The sequence below is a fragment of the Colletotrichum paranaense genome (assembly GCF_030867605.1).
Source record: "Colletotrichum paranaense strain IMI 384185 chromosome Unknown Scaffold_19.1, whole genome shotgun sequence".
In the NCBI taxonomy this organism is placed as follows: Eukaryota; Fungi; Ascomycota; class Sordariomycetes; order Glomerellales; family Glomerellaceae; genus Colletotrichum; species Colletotrichum paranaense.
In genome coordinates, this window is record NW_026848977.1 from 383,361 (window position 1) to 400,598 (window position 17,238).

General features: G+C 54.1%; 6 protein-coding genes across 6 annotated transcripts; 3 read left to right on the forward strand and 3 right to left on the reverse strand.

The window, feature by feature from the left end:
• Positions 1-544: 544 nt before the first annotated feature.
• Positions 545-2,338, forward strand: CPAR01_15430 (uncharacterized protein; the record flags this gene model as incomplete). The annotated part of the gene is made up of 5 exons (XM_060499679.1): positions 545-1,445; positions 1,537-1,632; positions 1,731-1,755; positions 1,934-1,954; positions 2,035-2,338. The coding sequence occupies 5 exons, from the start codon at positions 545-547 to the stop codon at positions 2,336-2,338; spliced, it is 1,347 nt and encodes a 448-aa protein (XP_060341679.1).
• Positions 2,339-3,496: 1,158 nt separating this feature from the next.
• On the forward strand, positions 3,497-6,334 carry CPAR01_15431 (uncharacterized protein; the record flags this gene model as incomplete). Its single annotated transcript, XM_060499680.1, has 2 exons — positions 3,497-4,012; positions 4,064-6,334. 2 exons carry the CDS (start codon positions 3,497-3,499, stop codon positions 6,332-6,334), a joined length of 2,787 nt encoding a protein of 928 aa, XP_060341680.1.
• Positions 6,335-9,028: 2,694 nt separating this feature from the next.
• Positions 9,029-10,147, forward strand: CPAR01_15432 (uncharacterized protein; the record flags this gene model as incomplete). Its single annotated transcript, XM_060499681.1, has 3 exons — positions 9,029-9,093; positions 9,241-9,577; positions 9,803-10,147. The coding sequence occupies 3 exons, from the start codon at positions 9,029-9,031 to the stop codon at positions 10,145-10,147; spliced, it is 747 nt and encodes a 248-aa protein (XP_060341681.1).
• A 3,367-nt stretch (positions 10,148-13,514) lies between these two features.
• CPAR01_15433 (uncharacterized protein) lies at positions 13,515-14,727 on the reverse strand (the record flags this gene model as incomplete). The annotated part of the gene is made up of 3 exons (XM_060499682.1): positions 13,515-14,174; positions 14,217-14,361; positions 14,552-14,727. The coding sequence occupies 3 exons, from the start codon at positions 14,725-14,727 to the stop codon at positions 13,515-13,517; spliced, it is 981 nt and encodes a 326-aa protein (XP_060341682.1).
• A 1,223-nt stretch (positions 14,728-15,950) lies between these two features.
• Positions 15,951-16,190, reverse strand: CPAR01_15434 (uncharacterized protein; the record flags this gene model as incomplete). Its single annotated transcript, XM_060499683.1, has 1 exon — positions 15,951-16,190. One exon carries the CDS (start codon positions 16,188-16,190, stop codon positions 15,951-15,953), a length of 240 nt encoding a protein of 79 aa, XP_060341683.1.
• Positions 16,191-16,209: 19 nt separating this feature from the next.
• On the reverse strand, positions 16,210-16,362 carry CPAR01_15435 (uncharacterized protein; the record flags this gene model as incomplete). The annotated part of the gene is made up of 1 exon (XM_060499684.1): positions 16,210-16,362. The coding sequence occupies one exon, from the start codon at positions 16,360-16,362 to the stop codon at positions 16,210-16,212; it is 153 nt and encodes a 50-aa protein (XP_060341684.1).
• Positions 16,363-17,238: the final 876 nt, after the last annotated feature.

Consider the following 17,238-nt stretch of genomic DNA (forward strand, 5'->3'; position numbering starts at 1 on the left):
AGTTGAAGAACATGACTTAATGCCTGTTTTGATATTTACGTGTTCCCCAGCACCTCCGCGTACCCCTCGAACTAACGGACCGGCCGCCGCTGAAGTCCTGTCCGGAACGGTGCGGCACAGCCCCCGGAGCCGGAATCCACATCGCAGTCCACCAAGTCTAATAAAGAACAGACCCGGCCGGCCTAAGCCTTAAAACCTTTCGTCTTAGCTCTTAGCCCATCTTTTTCGTCGATTATTCCGCTCCAAGACGGCCGGGGCACCTGGGTAGTTGAATGCCGAAGGAACGCGGATAAACAGTGGCGTCTCTATCCTATGATTGGATCTCACCGCGATCTTTCGAGACACGTTGAGTGAATAATACATAAGACGCCTCTCAACTGCCATGAAAACCGATGGAACTCCACTGCTCATATAGAAACCCATCATCCTTCGTTCGGCCCGACACTATCGGGGAAGCGCCAAACAGGCAACTCAGACATCATCATCATCCTCTCGAGGGGGAACGTTACATACCTAAGTCCCGCATCCTTCCCCATTCTCAACCATGTCATCATCTCCAGTCGACGCCGAGGTCCTCATCGTCGGTGCCGGCATCGGCGGTCTCACGCTGGCAGCCATCCTCTCGCGCCTCGACATCTCGTGCAAGGTCCTCGAGCGAAGCGACGTGCTGCGCCCCGTCGGCGCGGGCATTTCGCTCTCGCCCAACGGCCTCCGCATGCTCGATCAACTCGGCGTGTATGAGAAAGTGCTGGAAGCGGGCCAGAAGCTGCGGAAAGTGCAAATCTGGCGCGGTAATAAGCTCTGGAATACGGTGGACTGGGCGGGCTGCGAGGTCAAGTTCGGGTATCCGGTCATGTCCTTGGAGCGTCACCACTTTCACAGACTACTCTTTGATGCTGCGGGAGGCGATGATGTCGTGCAGTTCGGCACAAAGATTGTTGATGTCATTGACGATCCGAGCGAGTCCTTCGTCAGGGTGTTCTCTGACGAGGGGAAAGAGTTCCGGGCTCACGTCGTTGTCGGTGCTGATGGGATACGGTCTGTTATCCGGAGATGCCTGGCTCGAGACGCTGGCCTCAAGGAGGCCAACACCATCAAGTTTACAGGGCGTGTCCACATGAGTGGCATCACCGCTCCGCTGGAGCATCTTAGCACTCAGGACCTCGGTGTCGCCAACTGGATGCTCTACGAAAACTCGACTCTCACAACTTGGCCATGCCCCGACAACCGACAATGGTTCATCGGCGTCACGGTACGAAAAGTCCTCCGTACTCCTGCGCATGCCGGTAGGGGTGACCCTCAGCTAATCTTGGCAACGAAACAGAAAACCGACGAGAAGGTTGATAATGATCGGTCTATCTGGAGCAACTGTGACGAAGACACCATCAATTCAGTTTACGGAGACAAGTTCCACCCGTTCGCGGAGAAAGGAGAGTTTAGAGATAGTAAGTCAGAGAGCTGAATCCCTCCCATTTCGCTGACGACATTGCCGGGTGGCTTGAAGGAACGCCCAAATCTGACGTGTTATTGTTCTAGTTGTCGAAAAGAACGAGCGTATCCTTGCCTGCAATATGTTCCAAGAAGTTGAGTTCCCTTCAATGGCCCGAGGCAGAGTCTGTCTTATCGGCGACTGTAAGTTCTTCCTCTTCTGTCTTCCCTATCATTCCATGACCTTTCTCATCAAAGGTTGTTTGTGATGGAGGATTGAACCCGCTGACTGGTTCCAACAGCCGCGCACAGCATGACCAGTGCCTTGTACGTATTTGCGGAAACGCGCGCGCCCCTCTCAAAATCCCTCCGTTGCAGATCACGGAGTCTAGTCTGGAAGCTAAGCATCTAGCTTGGGGCTGCTCCCCCGGGAAAGGCTTTCCCAATCATTCCTCTCCCTAGTTCCAACGGCATTTTACTGACTTTTGGCAACTTTCTTGAACAGTGGCCAGGGCGGAAACCTAGCGTGAGTTTCCCCATGCTTGAGATCGAGATTGAGACGCGAATGTGATTGAAGATGCTAATCCGAGGTGTTTCCAAACGCAGAATTGAAGATGCGGCGGTTCTGGCTAGCTTGATCCAGGAAAATCGAGGGTCTTTGGAGCAGAAAGTAGAACCAATCCTCCAAAAGTACAGCCAGATGCGAGAAAAGAGGGCAAAAGAAGTGGTCAAGTTCAGTTTCCGCTTTATTCTACTACACGGAGCCTTTCTACCCTACGGCATTGGACCGTTGCTGCGGTGGTTGATCTATGCTTTTCTGCCCGGCGGCGCCTGGCTATGGTTTCTCGAGTTTCTGTATGGGTTCCAACCCACTGTACCACATTTAGACTTTGCATCGACAAAGACATGAGTGAGAGAAGAACGTTTATTATTCTGCCTAGCTCGTATGGGTCTATCTCTTTTGGGAATGCAGTTGTTCAAGATTGATGTTTCACTCATTCTGGAGTAATCGCCCGAAAGTTCTATTACGAATAGCTGTTGGATCGGATTCAGCGGGTGCCTGGAGGGGAAAGACAAGACACACAGCCACGGGCGGGCTCACAAAGTCGGTCTTTTCTTGTCTTTCGCGCTGCGTGGGGGGGAACAGGGATATCGTTCGAGGGGCAAGGGTTTCAGTTACACTAGGACTATTCTGGCTGGATAACGACTTTGACTTGCAGGACTACCCGTGAATACACGCAGTTGCAAAAGGACTCTTGTCGCTGCCTCAAAGTAGTCGTGTACCTCCGCGCTTGTTGTTGTTGTGCAGCTTCTTGCATAACTTGAGGGCGGCGCAGCAAGCGCGACAAGGTCGGCTAACTCGTCTTGGAGTCGGACTCGAGTTGCCGACTTTTGGCCCCCAAGACTAGTAAGATTGAGGCAGAGTAAGTCGGGTACATGTAAACATGTGCGAAGTCGAAAAGCCCGTCCCACAACCACAACCACACAATGTCCAAACCTGATGGGCTTTTGCTGATGGGAGTAAAATTTACATGTACATTGTCAGTTTCCCAAAGTCGCACCCCATGGTCAACCACAAAACACCCCCCTTCTTACATCAACACCTCCTCCGTTGACTGTTCACCCCCCTCGAAGCCTCCCCGACACTGTGCATTCTAACCCCAGTTTGCATCCTTCAACGGTACCTTGCCTCGTCTCATCTTATTCCAACACTGGCTTACGCTGCAGACTGAAGTTATAACATCTCAAAGAAACCACCAACCACGACAATGGACCATGTTGGTATCAGACTTTGCCACTGCAGACGAAAGGGTTGAAGAAGACGAGTGACGCAGCTTTTCAAGACTCCCTCATTTCTACTTCAAGCCTTTCAAGCCTCCCTCATCTATCCAGACTACCACCAATCGTAGTCGGCGGCGGCTCAACCCAATAACCCACCGTCTATCTCTCGCTTTCCTCCTGCATTGGTATCGATATACTATTGTACAAATAGAACCAATGTGTATTGTATAATATCGTTTCCCTCTTTCTTTATCAACTCCCAAAACCTAGACAACTATACCCCATCATGTCTCTCACATCCCGACACCCGCTCCGCAAGAGCTGCAGCTTCTGCCGCGCACGCAAGATCAAGTGCAGCAACGAGACCATCTGCGAAGCCTGCCGCAAGCAAAATGTCGACTGCGTCTACGACTGGGACTCGCGGCCGCCAAAGACCCGCACCGTATCCCAAGACATGAGCAGAAACAACAGCACCGGCGGCGACAGCACCGGCGTCCCTGTACAACAGCGCCAGCGAGCCTCAACGGGTGGTTCGCCGCATTCCACGACCATTATGGAGGAGCCTGCACAGATGGAGGGTACCGGTGGTGCGGCGCCCGTGGCCCTCATGGGCGGCGGCGAAGACGTGGCTACCATGCTCAACAGCATGTTTATCGAAAACTTTGGCGAGAACCCGACGCCTGGACCCAAGTCGAACCCGTGGCAGGAGAGGATATCGGCGTACAACCAGACTCTGCGCTTGACTTTACAGGATCGTAGCGAGAATGTTGTCAACTCGAAGTTTAGTCATCGGGATGTCAAGGTATGGGTCCAAGACTCCCTTCTGGATTGCACGAAGCTAACTTGACTCAAGTACACCGGCATCTTGCAGCTTCTCACTCACGACTTAGTCGGTCTTGTAGTTGATAAGTTTGGCGGGTTGGGGTCCATCTTCATGGAACAGGGCGGCGGTAGATTCTATCTCACAGGACTCGCGAGCGACGCCACACCATCAATGTTCGATACAACACCGACAGGACCAAGCCCCTTGACCGACTACGGCACTCGACAGATTGGACAGCTGGTCGACGTGTGGTACAGCGTCCACCCTCTCTCCTTCCTCGTTTCCAAGACCCTTCTTCTTCGCGAACTGAGAGACGGCACACACGACGAGGTCCTTCTGGCAGTGATCCTCGCCGACGCCTCCTTCTCTCTCGGTGACGAAGTTGCCATGGCACGAGGACACGTCCTCCTCCGGTGGGCCTCAGCTCAACTCCAGAACCGTCCCATCTCGACCCGGGTCAGCCAACCGGGCATGCCCGGCGCCGGCATCTCTCTCCCCGGCATCAGCACGGCACAGGTCCTCATGCTCCTCGGCTGGAACAGCCTCTGCCAAGGGCAGATCAAGCGCGCCACGTGCTACATCGGTCTCTCCGGCCGCCTGGCGACCGAGATCAAGGACACCATTTCGGCTTCCTCGGCGCCCCTGACGACGAGCCGCATCAACGGCATCGACGTCTGCGAGGTCGAAAAGGAGATCGTCGCCTACCTCTACTGGACGACCTACACCCTCACCCTCTGGACCTTTTTGCAAATGGGCACCCACTTCTCGCAGCTCCTCCCAACGAGCCTCACCTCCATCTTCCTTCCCGTTGACGAGACCTCGTCCGTGCTGATGCGTCTGGACGAGGTCTCAGACAACTTCTCCACGCTGCAGAAGCAGAAGAGCATGATCAAGGAGATGTGGCCTCTCGCCCACATCGCCTCCATCACGGCCTACATCTTCGCCCTCTACCCGCAGGAGCCCGACCCCAACGAGACGGTTAGCACCAACTTCTGGCAGGAGGCGCCCCTGCTCGCACTCCAGCGCATCCAGCAGGGCAGCACGCCCCAGGATATGGAGTGCGTCTGCCGCGAGGTCTACCGTGTCCTGATGGAGAGCATCCACCTCCTCAACCGCCAGGTTGCCCACGCGCCCTCCCGCTCCCTCGTGCTGTCAGTGTACCACACCATGGCCATCCACCTCCTCTTCCCGGCCATTCTCCCCGGCGCCCCGCCTCCGGCAGAGCCCTTTTCCCTCACGGCCGAGACCGTCGAGCGCTTCATCGGCTCAGCGCAGGAGCTCGTGGGAATCATGCTTCAGATCGCGGAGCAGACATCGCAAGAAGGCCCCGTCATCATGCCCGCACAAAGCAAAAACTCTTTCCCCGACGTCTTCTGCCTAGCACTAGACACCTGCGCCCGTGGCCTCTCCTTCATCTACGCGCAAAAGCAAGCCGGCGTCCTCAACATGGAGCCGCAAATGATTGCCGTCTACGAAGGCCGCCTCGAAGCCCTGGCATCCCGCCTCCTAGGTATCGCGGCCTCCGACTTCCTCTCCCCCGGCGGTCAGGTCCGCGCCATCAAGAAGCACCTCAAGGCCGTCATGCGCGCGTTCGGCGGCAACGTTAGCAGAAGCAGCAGCAAGAGCAACAGGAACAGCACGGGGAGCGGCATGAGCATCCCGATCAGCATCAGCCACCACACGCGCTCCGACTCGTACGCATCTTCCTCGTCCACCACGACGCACTCCATGTCGCGCCGCAACTCCTCCCTCCCGCATACCCCGCCCCAGCATCACCACGACCACCCGTTCTCGGGGGCCCCGACGGCCGTGGACTCGGCCTCGTCCTTCATCAGCCCCATGGACACGTCCATGATGCCGTCCGTCTCGTCGTCTTCGTCCGCGGACGACTCCATGACCTCGACGAGCGAGCTCGCGACCCCGTTCAACCCTTTCAGCCCCGGAGACAGTCACAGTCACAACAAGCACCAACAGCAACAGCAACAGCATGACTGGCGCGCCGCAGACGAGCTGTTCGCTCACGTCATGGACCCCGCGGCGCTGGGGGCCCCGACGGGGGATCACCACCTCACGCTCGCGGACCTGGTGGACTGCCAGGCTGGCGCGGCGGGCTGGTTCCCTGACCACAGCGGCGGGCAGATGCTCGTCGACTTTGACATGGGGGCGGCGGCCAACTGGGAGTGGCCGTCTGTGAACGACATGGGTGGTGGTGGCGGCGGTCACGATGCGGGGATGACTGCGGCAGCGGCCGCGGTGGGGAGCGACATGGACGCCATGTTTTACAACTATTTCAAGAAATGATGGGGAGGATGTGATGCGTTGGAAGTATCCGTATGCCTTTCCATCTTTCTTGTTTCGTCTTTTCTCATGACTTGATGAAGAATGGTTTTCTTTTCTTTACTCCCCTTGCCATTTTCTTGGTATTTCTTGCATTGGGCTTAAGGGGAGCGAGCCAGACAACACACCCCCTTACTCCCTTGTACAGGATCGATTTCATTTGGGGGTCCCTTGGAACGGGACCGTGTCTTCAACAGCTTCTTCCTTATTCACTGCATAGCTCCCAACTAGACGGGCAGACAGGCAGCCTTCATTCGCCGGCAAGGCATTCTTCCTTTTTTTTCTTGATCTCCTTCTGTTTCACATTCCATGGCTTAGATGGTTTCGGCGGGGTTGGGCATATTGACAACAATTCGGCGTTCAAGAGGTTCCGGGCTTACATTTCTTTCACATCCTATCTTTCTTTCTTTTCTTTCACCTACACAATGTGCTACTTTCTGAGCAAGCAGAACGAATGGGGGACAGCTAGGAAGGAATATGGTACGAAAATTGGAAATGGAGCGAAGAATGAGGGTTGCATTGGCTCGCCATCTGCTGGGAGCGCCAAGGGAAAAAGGCGCTAGGAAGGGCGAGAACCAGAGACAGAACTGTGTGTTGGAATTGGACGGATTGTAGGGCTTGGCAGCTGGAGACATAGTTCAAGACAGCAGCAGCAAGAAATCCAAATCCCAAAGTTTACCTTACTGTGCACCGCGGGCCACTCAGCCCAACGCAACAGACATGCAGTCATTCCTAGTGCAACGTCGGCGAGCAAGGGTCCGAATCCGTTTTGTGGATACCGGGGGGTGGGGGCGGGATGCGGTAGGGATCGTACGGGAGGGAAGTGGATCATCTTGAGTAAGGTGTGCACATATTCCGTAAAGTAAGTACGTATCTTACACGGTGTCAGATCTCTCGGAGGAGAAGAACTGAGATGGTTGGACGGGAAGGATTCGAAGGATTTGGAAGGGGGGGTGGGGGAGAGAAGAGAAGGATTCGGGGCGTGGGGGAAGACTCGCTTCCCTTTGTGGGTTCTGTGTGGTACTTGGCTTGGTTCCTTTTCATTTCTCCCTTTGTGTGTTATGGGAGACACATCTTCTGTGAGCCTATGGAGTTGTAGCCATGGAACATACACACTCAAGCTATAAGCCGTTTGTCATACCAGAAGAAATTCAATACCATTTTGTGACTGATAGAATAGAGTAGATGCTAGATGGAAATTAGGCCAAACTAAGACCCAAAAACAGTGTGCTTCAAACCACGACCCCCAAGATAGAAATATACGGAACTTTCGAAAATTGAGTTTCATAATATTCCGTACTTGTAAACCTAATGCACACCTAATTGGAAGAACCAATACCGATAGTTTAACGTTTGATAGCCCTACGGCAAGCGATGGAAGGCGCGTCTAATCGAGAAGGGTGCGCCACGGCGGTAGTCTCGTCAATCGTATTCATCGTATCAGCCATCCAACAAGCAAGATGCCAAGCACTGCTTATCTAAACGTGAAGGGCACATGAATCATGAAGGTCGTCCTGACCGTGAGATTCCCAAGTCATGTAAGTGAAGGAGCGCCACCGCCGTCACCCGAGCCGGGCTGGTCAGCAACCGGATATGTAGGTAGGCAGGTAAGAAGGGCGGTACTGACCTACACCTCGGGAATCCTGGGGGAGCGAACTTGCAGAAAGAGCCAGCTTTGGAACGGATACGGTAACCGGTGAGCTGTGCTGTTCTCCCCGAGGGCAGGCGGTGCAGTTCATGTTTAGAGGCAATCCGGTATGTGCTTAAACGATCTCTGTTAACCGGGATAGGAATACGATTGACGCAGGCGCGCGGGCGGCTGATGATAGCGGCAATGCTGTACAGCAAGAGACAGGCAGGCAGGTAAGGTTCTTTCGGAGCTCACATCCAGAGATCCGGACGAAAGATTTCTTGAAAGTGGAAAATGAAAGATACGTCTAGTCCCGACAAAGGGCGGCGGTTGGCCATTGCTTCTGCTGATCTCTAGTGACAAGCTTCTGGACAACTGGGTCTTTCCTACTAGCACCCACGTGCTCGAGATGGAACTCTCGCTGGCCAAGGCTCTGATTTTACTGCAGTGACAAAGTCAAACCATTGCTTGGCATTTTGCCTATCAATGCTTGATCCAATCCCTGCACGCTTTATGAGATACCTATGTGTTTTCTTAGCTAGCACTGGAAGTCTCGCAAACTTCGCCACAGATAGACGGAGGAGTTCGTTGCAACTGAATTGGGGGATTTTCGACATGCCCAAGATGATGTGGATGACCCAATTTACCTTAGTATGAGAGCCGCCGATATTTCACCAACGCACCGCCAGGTGCCGGAATCGGCCTTCCTAGTCTCGGCTCCTGAACCACAAGAGGATGATAAGCGTTATCTTTGGCGCGCTGTTTTCCCGACTCTGTTTCTAATTGCCGCGTGGCTGTATCTCATTCCTCCCGCTCACAAGCGCAGGGAGGAAGAGGGAGGAGCACGACGGTTGTGAGAGGATCGCGCGCTTTTCCCCTAGTGGTAAATGCGCGGGAGGGGCAGCCATCCAGAATTGGCTAATTAGGTACGATTCGCGAGGGAGGAGGGCTCCCGTTAGAAACATTGGAGAGTGTTAAGAGGAACCAGAAAATGGATGACGGGTGACCAAGAATTCACCGTAAATACCATGCCGTTTTCTGAATCCTTCCTTCGCAAGCGAGACGGAGAAGGACGTAAACCTGGAAGAAGAACGTGTGTGGCGTGCTTCCTCCCGATGATGTGATTTGTCGCCTAACCGCGCGAAAGCCAATGAGCACCAGGATAGTCGCACAATGAGGAAACTACTGGGGCCCACTCCACGAACGGCTCGCTTCGTGTGCCAGTTTGTTTCTCGACCAGGCAGCACCTTACTTCGCCATTGACTGCAATTGAAGATCTTGTCCTGAAAGACAGCCGAGCTTTTAGTTTCGAGAAACATTTGCCTGATGGCCGAAATCCGCAGAGGCGAGGTGCAGCAGTACCTACCTACTACGTGATCCGCAACTTCCTCAACGGGAAGTGGCCAAGGCAGCCGCGCCGGGTGCCGATGCCGGTCAGAAAGCGGAGCCCGGTCGCGGGTCCGAAGTGGGTCTCTCGCATCAGGCCACCCCCTTCCCCTCCGCCCCTGTTCAGCCACACTCAATTGCAACAACGCAAAGAGAACTTTCGTTCTCATTCAGCATCAAAGGCGAGCTATGTCAGCATCACCCAAAAGCAGACATAGCGAGGCCGCAGATTACACGAATTGCAGCAATCTTCTCTCGTTTTGTTTCAGCATGGATTGATTGCAACGGAGTGAACAACTTACCTTCAATTATTCAGTTACCTCCACGTCCGATAAACACCCCTGCATTATCTCTCACGCCGAGTGGACGATTCGGACTCACGCTCGAAAGAAAGTTTCTGCCTGAACATACCCTAGTCGCCAAGAGGGCCAACCTTGACTTCTGGGCACCCCTCCGTGCCCCGGTTCTGCAAGCAAGGGAGGAAAGCAGAAGGGGACGGGAGGGGCTTTCAAGGTTGCCGCATGCGCATGCACTCAACTGCTTCTGTGGACCAAAGCTTTCAAGAAACTGACGATGTCACGGCGGCCGACCCAGATGGAGAAAGGCAAGAGCCCATCTTGGAGCCGCATGATGTGATAGTCCCCCAAGGTCTTCAGCCTCAGCCCTGGATGCTGGGTGTTCATGATCACCGCTGCATCCAACCAAAGGAGCTGCTGCTATGTACATGCAACTCGACTCAGAGCATCATCAGGCATGACTAGGGGGGGCTTTTGGGGGCACATCGGATTCCTCGGACTCGGTTCTGTTATTGAAAACCCAGGTGCTTAGCAGAAAGGTTTTGAGGAACGGGAAGAAATCCAGCCAATGTGCAACTTCTCAAGTAGAGTAAACCAACACCTACAATGGACCAACGTGCCCTCCGACACTAACAAAACCTTCGCCCCCGTCTCCCGTCTAGATACGGCCGCACCACCTCGGCGGAGGGGAGTCAGTAGCTGGCGATTCTTGTGAAAGAAAGCATTGGAGAGGAGATATCTTCAAACGGAGGAAGGAATTCGTTTCAGCGTCACTAAAACTCTTTAGCGCACTTAAGGCACCATACCGGCATACCTTGGTGATGCTCCCCAGACTCTCATCTCCGTCAATGACGTCGAGCAGGGCCCTCGCCCCCTGATCCCTGATGACTAACCCCAATGGGCCGTGCACATGGATCTATTTCGGGAGATCCCCTCGTCGGCGGGTCCCGTTTTTCCGTCGCTGACATGGAAGGGTCCGGGGGTCCTGTCTGCTCCACCCGCTGGGCAGCAGCGCCCTCACAGTGTTTCCTGCCTCTGCCATCATCTGCGTCCCACGTTTCCTGCCCCCAATTGTTTGACACACAAGGCAAGCCCGTCCAGTCAGTCCACCATTTCCTTCGCCATGACTCCTCATCTCTCCCACCTCGTCGTCACATCCCCCAGCTGCTCACTCTCCCATCCACCGAAGCTCTTAGCATTTGCCGTTTCCATCACCTCACCCCGGACCTTTGCCGCACAGCAGACCACCTGAGTCTTGGCCCTTCACCTGCGGGGTGACCAAGCCCACATCAAAGACGGCCTGATCGAAAAGCCCGTCTTAGGCGACCTACCTTTGTCAGGGTCGCCATGTACGTTGGCTTCTGCAACCCCCAAAGCGCTGAAACGGCCCCCCTTCTGGACTTCGTGCATCGGCTGGGTCATCGGGCCACAGCAGCGCCGTACGCAACAGAATCGAAGCACGCACTATTGCACACGACCTGGGCCGAACAACAATCGTCTGTCTCAATGTCGTGGCATTCCGAGCATTCGACGCCTGATGCCGCGGGGCCAACACCAATCTTCCAAGCCGTTATACGTTCCACAGCAGCGCCGCCACAACGCGGGACAGCCACTTGAGATCGGATGAAAGAAGAGTACGGCCTGAGGCAAGGCCTGGCTTGGGATGAACCAAAGTCCATCCGCAACGAACGCTGGCCACTCAGGCTGCTTATTTCTGCCGCGAAACGGGTTACGAGAACCCTACTTTCAACGTCCACAGCTTACCTCTCCTACCTCCCTTACCTGAGGTAGGTAGGTGTACCCCGGCCACCCAATCCTCCCAGACACGCCGAAATAGTCCAGTCGGATTCCAACAACCTGACAGCCTTCAACAAACAAACTTCTCACCAGCGTAGATCTATATCCTTTACGAGGGTCACAGCAACTCGACCGTCGCAACCGCAACCCAACAGCACCACTGCTCCCATCCTTCACGGTACGCCAGCCGTACCAGCTCAACAACGCACCTGTCGCCTAGTGTCTCCGGCTACTCGGTGGTCCGGCTCTCCCCCTCACACTACATTCCGGAATCTCACCACAGTGCAGTCGTGTAGTGCTTGAGGCACCAAGGTTCTCACCTCATCCCGGGTCGACTTCTTACCCGATACTCCAGACCTCTCACACAAACATATTCGCAAGGGAGCTGAGTCTTCATGCCACCTACTGTCCAAATCGAGAAAGCGCGCGCTCACTCATCTCGCGCCGCCCATCCACGGCTTACGAGAGCACCTCCGCATCACCTCATACCGCTGCTCTCAGGTCCCCGCTCCTTCCTCCCTTTGGATTCGACGCGGCCGGAGACTATCCCAACGATCTTCGGTCCAATGCGGAAAGCATTTCGAAGTAGAGTAAACCTGCACATGATCTCGGGGACGAATCAACAAGAGCCCCTCGCATAGTCTTATTAGGACTTTCGTACTCGGTGATATTTCCAATGCAACATCTCGAAGGATACCTCCGTTCTGAGATTGATGACAACTACAGTTTCACACCTATAGTTCGGGGCCTTTCGACAGTCATACCGGTCAGATGGTGGTCCACCAAAGACAATTCCTCCATCTCCACTGTCTTCGCCTATTGGGGCCGCATTGAGACTCAGGCAGGGTCTTTGCAACTCCTTGACAGCGTAGATCTTTCCCACTCAGTCTTATCAGGCCGAAATCCAAAGTGGCCCCATCTCGCCATCACGGAGAACCCCCGACGTTTCTCGCTGCCTTTGACCATCTCCACCTGGCCCTTGGTACTGAATGATGGTCGACTGCGAGGGCAAGACGCTCACAGCACCGAGCGTTGCCTGTTTCAAACAAGACTCCAACATGCGAATTGGTTACAGTGCAGTCTGGGGGTGCTAAACAGCGTTACATGGCCCCGTCGAACCCAAGAACAAGGCTTAGGCTTGCCCCCCGAGCCTCTGCTCCCAGCGTTCTGGATCGCATGAAGTTCGCTAATGCTACTGCTGCTGCTACTCTTGTCCACAGTTATTCTCGTCTTGCCAAGGCATCTATACTGCAACACAGACTTGAGTGCTGACCCGATCAACCGGATTGTCGCTATACCCCCACTGCAAGTCACATCAACGCCAGAAGCCTCTGTTGACGCGAGAAATCATTCAAAGATGGAGACGAGCCGCCCATAGAGTAAGGAAGCTTCGATCCTCCGGCGCAAGCGTCCAGAAATGGAGACACATCGCCTTGAAGGGCCCCCCGAATGTGACCCTGAGGCGTGTTAGTTTTTCCCTCCAGGCCGCCGGCCAGCTGGCAAATCCTCCCAGTAGAGGATCACAACAACAAGACTTGTCTTCTTGGCACTTGCTTTGCAGATGTGAACCAAGACTAGTCAAAAAACGAAGGAGCCAAGGCCCTCCTTCTCCAGTAGGGATTACCCCCGTAGATCTTTGCAAAGAAACAACAGTCCAGCTATTTTCAGCCATTGACAGTGGCTTGTAAGCGAGCCCCGATTAACAGTACGGATAGCAAGTCCGTAGAGCTGAGCCGATTTGGTGTGGCTGGGGAGATGCGGCTAGTGCCGAGCTGCAGATTGGTCGCTGGGGTGGCCCATGATGGACAACGAGCTAGGGTCTGCTGCCCCTTCAACTGAATCCTCCCTACAGCATACCCCTCAAGTGGATGATAACTATGTGTTATTAAAGCAAGCGATGCTTATAATTCAGTTTACTTGACGCTGTAATCTCTAACGGCCCAGGTGCCGCTATTCTCGATGACCGCTGATGAAAACCATCAATCTCGCCATCGTTCAACCTCGACCTGACTTTGCTTTGAATGCCAATTCAAGTCTACGTTGTAATCGTAGCAATGCCTTCCAAACTGCCGCAAACACCATGTTGGTACAGCCAATGGCCAGCGTCAAATCTGCTAATTGTCCAGCCTGACTGCATGTTTCCCTCCCGGCCAACTCGTACCGCCTCAACTCCACATGGCTTGGTGTATGTAAGTAAGGTCGGCCTCACAATCAGACTGGAACTGTAGAGTTCCTTGTTGCATTTATCGCTGATTGCATACTCCATTTCAATCTTGTCGTCATATGGCGTCCTGGGTGGAATGTTTACCTTGGGCTGGTCCCAGTCTCGAGATGAAAAGCTGCTCATACTGCTGTGCAGACTGCTGCTTGGGTCGCACTCGCTGGACGAATCATAGCTGCTGGTATCACTACCTTCACTGCCGTAAGGCAGCTCCCGGAGAAATATCTCGTTGTCGTGAACTTCCTCACTGACCATCCCCATGAACCATAAGTAAAGAGGTCTTACTTCCGTTGCCAGCTGGTCGGAAGTATCATCGATCTGCTCGTCAATGGAAAGAGAACCGACGCTAATGAGGCGCGGTTTGCGTTTCGGCGGAGATGCGGCGAAGCGCATGCGCAAGGCGTCGAATATATGACAAATGCCTGCTTCGCTGATGTAGACGTCGCACTTGTCGCCCTCCCCTGCTGAGATCTCCTAAGTCCTGAAGCCCCCAATGCCGTAGACAACTGTGTGTACGGGCTCTCCTTGAAGATCCTCTGGGAACAGGACTTCAGCTGCAGTTTCTGGGGTCAAGTCTGCTGTGACAACTGTCATGCGGCCGAGGTATTCCGTTTGAAAGTCATCCGCGTCGTCAAACATCGCCAGGAGACTTGCCTTGCACCTGACATCTGAAGCAGTCAACTCTAAGCATCCACAAGAGGGGAGTGTAGGGCATGAGAGCCTTAAGAAAACACGGAATTTGGGCATGCTATGTCGCGTGTAGACTTGAGAGGTATATCCGTCACTTACACACATGGCAGAATATTGACGTATCCCGAAGAGCATGCATCAGACATCTGAACACGGTGTACCCCGTTGCTCCAAAGAAAGCGACGTGATGCATCTTCCGGTGGATATAGAATGGAAAGGACGACTGGATGCTCAGGTGCAAACCGGGGCCGAATTTGATAGGGTGGTGTGGGATGAAGCTGTATCGGACTTGATCGTTGACCGGTCGGCCAAGGATATTGGAATGATGGCTTGCCATTTTCGCGGGCGTGAAACACTGCAGCAGAGATCCTGCCGCAGAAAAGCCCCGATCTGAGGATTTCATTCGATGTTGTAAGGGCCCGGTAAACAGTGGCGAAGCTATATAGACCCTGGTTGGTGGTGGACGCAAATAGGTGCGGCGGTGATGAGTTCGAGGCACGGTAGCTACGCGAGGACCGCGAGTGTAAAGAAAATAGCCCACGAGAAGACTTATGGAGCTGGCACCAAAGTTTAGAGACGGATGGCGAGCCATGGCAAAGCGAATTGTGGGTTAAGCATACCCGAAACGGATGGGAAGATGGCGATTGACTGCTGGTGGACGGTGATGTGTTGTTGATACGAAGGAAGAGGCACAGCGGGAAAATCTCCAAGAGGCGCACATTAGGTTCGCTCCCACGCTGCTGATTGAGTCTTCCAGCGGACGGAAGGATGAAGCCATCGATATCGGTCCGTTGGAAGGAAGGGCCCCAGTACGATACTCGACCTACTGCTCTAGCAGAGCGTGATTGCAAAGTACTTACCTTGGAAAGCATCACCAACAAAGAGGAGATTTGAAGTTACGGAAGGATGACTGAGCAGGCGGAACCCCGGATAGAATCTGAGCGGTGATCCAAAACGAGAAGCACCATTCCTCACCAAAGCTATAACCGTGAGGTGGTGCCATGCCAGTCAGGAAGCGCTAGGGTCTCCGTAGCTGTCGAGGGGTGTGGCAGGACTAGTCTGGTCTGACCTCGAAATGGAAAGATCGTCGAAGGCGAAGGAAGCATCACACAGAGCAGGGGAGATACCTGCCCTGTCTCAGGTTGTACGCCCTGAATCGAGGTATCTGCACTCCGATGTAAGCGCGGAAGGCTTCTTCTGCGACCATGACCTCGGCGGCGTGGTGGCTTGAGAGAGACACTCGACGCTGGCCGCCTTATGGGTCTGGAGAACGGGTACACGATGTAGGTAGCAAGGTAGCAACGGCGGCCAATGCAGTGCCATGCGGGACGAGTGCGAGAGACACAAAAGCCTTAGACGCAGTGTATGCGGTAATTCGATACACAGCACAGGGCTGAGATGACATGCTGCTATGTCGCCTCGGCTTGGCCTGCAGGTGGAATTCCCTCACAGTGGACTGCGTTCAGCAGCGGAAGCGGTGCAATTTCCCACATTGTCACGTTGTGTTTCAGGTCTTGTCGGTATCAACTGATGACCAAGTTATGGGATTCTAAGCAGAAATTAGTAGTCAAATTTGATTGACAGGGGACATATAACGGAGTTTGGGTGTTCAAAGACCGAATAGAGATGATGGTCGGAGGTGTGGACAGACGAAAAGAGGATGAGGATATTGATCATGTCAGGATGCCATGTGGATTCGGTCCCGAAGAAGGCAAAACGAAGCAAAACGTGTAAATAGTGAAAACCCAAGAGAATAGCATAGTGGAGAAAATGCATGCCAGCAGGAGTCGGGACTTTCATTGTGAGTTGGAACTTGAGGTTATTCTGTTGCCTGCTGGGAGCAGCGGGACGGTGCAGGGCGCGATGAGACGTTGATGCTGCGAAGATGCACCAACAGGCCCGGCTGTGTTCGCTGCCCGCCTCTCCGCCCCAGAAACCCCCTCAAGGTGCTGGGTGCGGGACACTGTATCATTTACTGTGTTCGGGAAGGATTCTGCCTGAGGGGTGAGGAACAAAGAAGCACACCTGGGTGTCGACTTAGTTGGGGCGGAACCTCGGAGCGTGCAAGGGTCGCTTATCGAGCCAATGGAACACAAAGGCCTTCCCCGCTTACTCTGGGTCCACTTATAGCCCCGGTCATCCCAGATCCCGTCCTGACTGCGGCAAGCCACAACACAGCGCCCCAAGAGTCCGCGACTAAGCCGAAGACTCGCCAGTGAAGCAACCAGCTCTGCTTCTCAAATCATCCTCTCACGTTCAGCTTCTCGTATTGTACGGATACGCACGCAGAATGCACGCAGTACCAATTCGCAGCTCAGTCATCATGTCAGACTCGCAGCTATCATCACCCGCTGCATGTCCTCGGCCAAGACGAGACAGCTGAATCAGTAGGCAATCAACACTCAAATGTCTCAACTCGGGGCGGTCAAGTCCGTGAGCTTGGGATTCGTTACCACCCGATTGCGAATCAGATGGGAGACCAGTTCCACGAACCCAGACGAGACAAAGACGAGATGGGACGAAAGCTCAATGCAACTTTGACAACCGCAGCGTCTGTAGTGTAAAGAAGAGATCTGCTAGAGCAAGACACAACGGAAAGCCAAGTTTCTTAATTCTACGCGCCATGGATTGTCTCCGCCTCAGTCAGCATTGCTTGAGCACCTGAGCTGTTCGTTCGACCGACCCTCGCCGATCCTATACATACGTCAATCAATCTCCTCAATTGGCGAATCCAAAGGTCCTTTGGCATAACTTCCCGTTCCACTTGTGCAAATCGTGCAGATACTTTCAGCGACTTCGCCCTTGTACCTCGTATGTACCGTAGGATGAACCCCTGAAAAGCCACCAT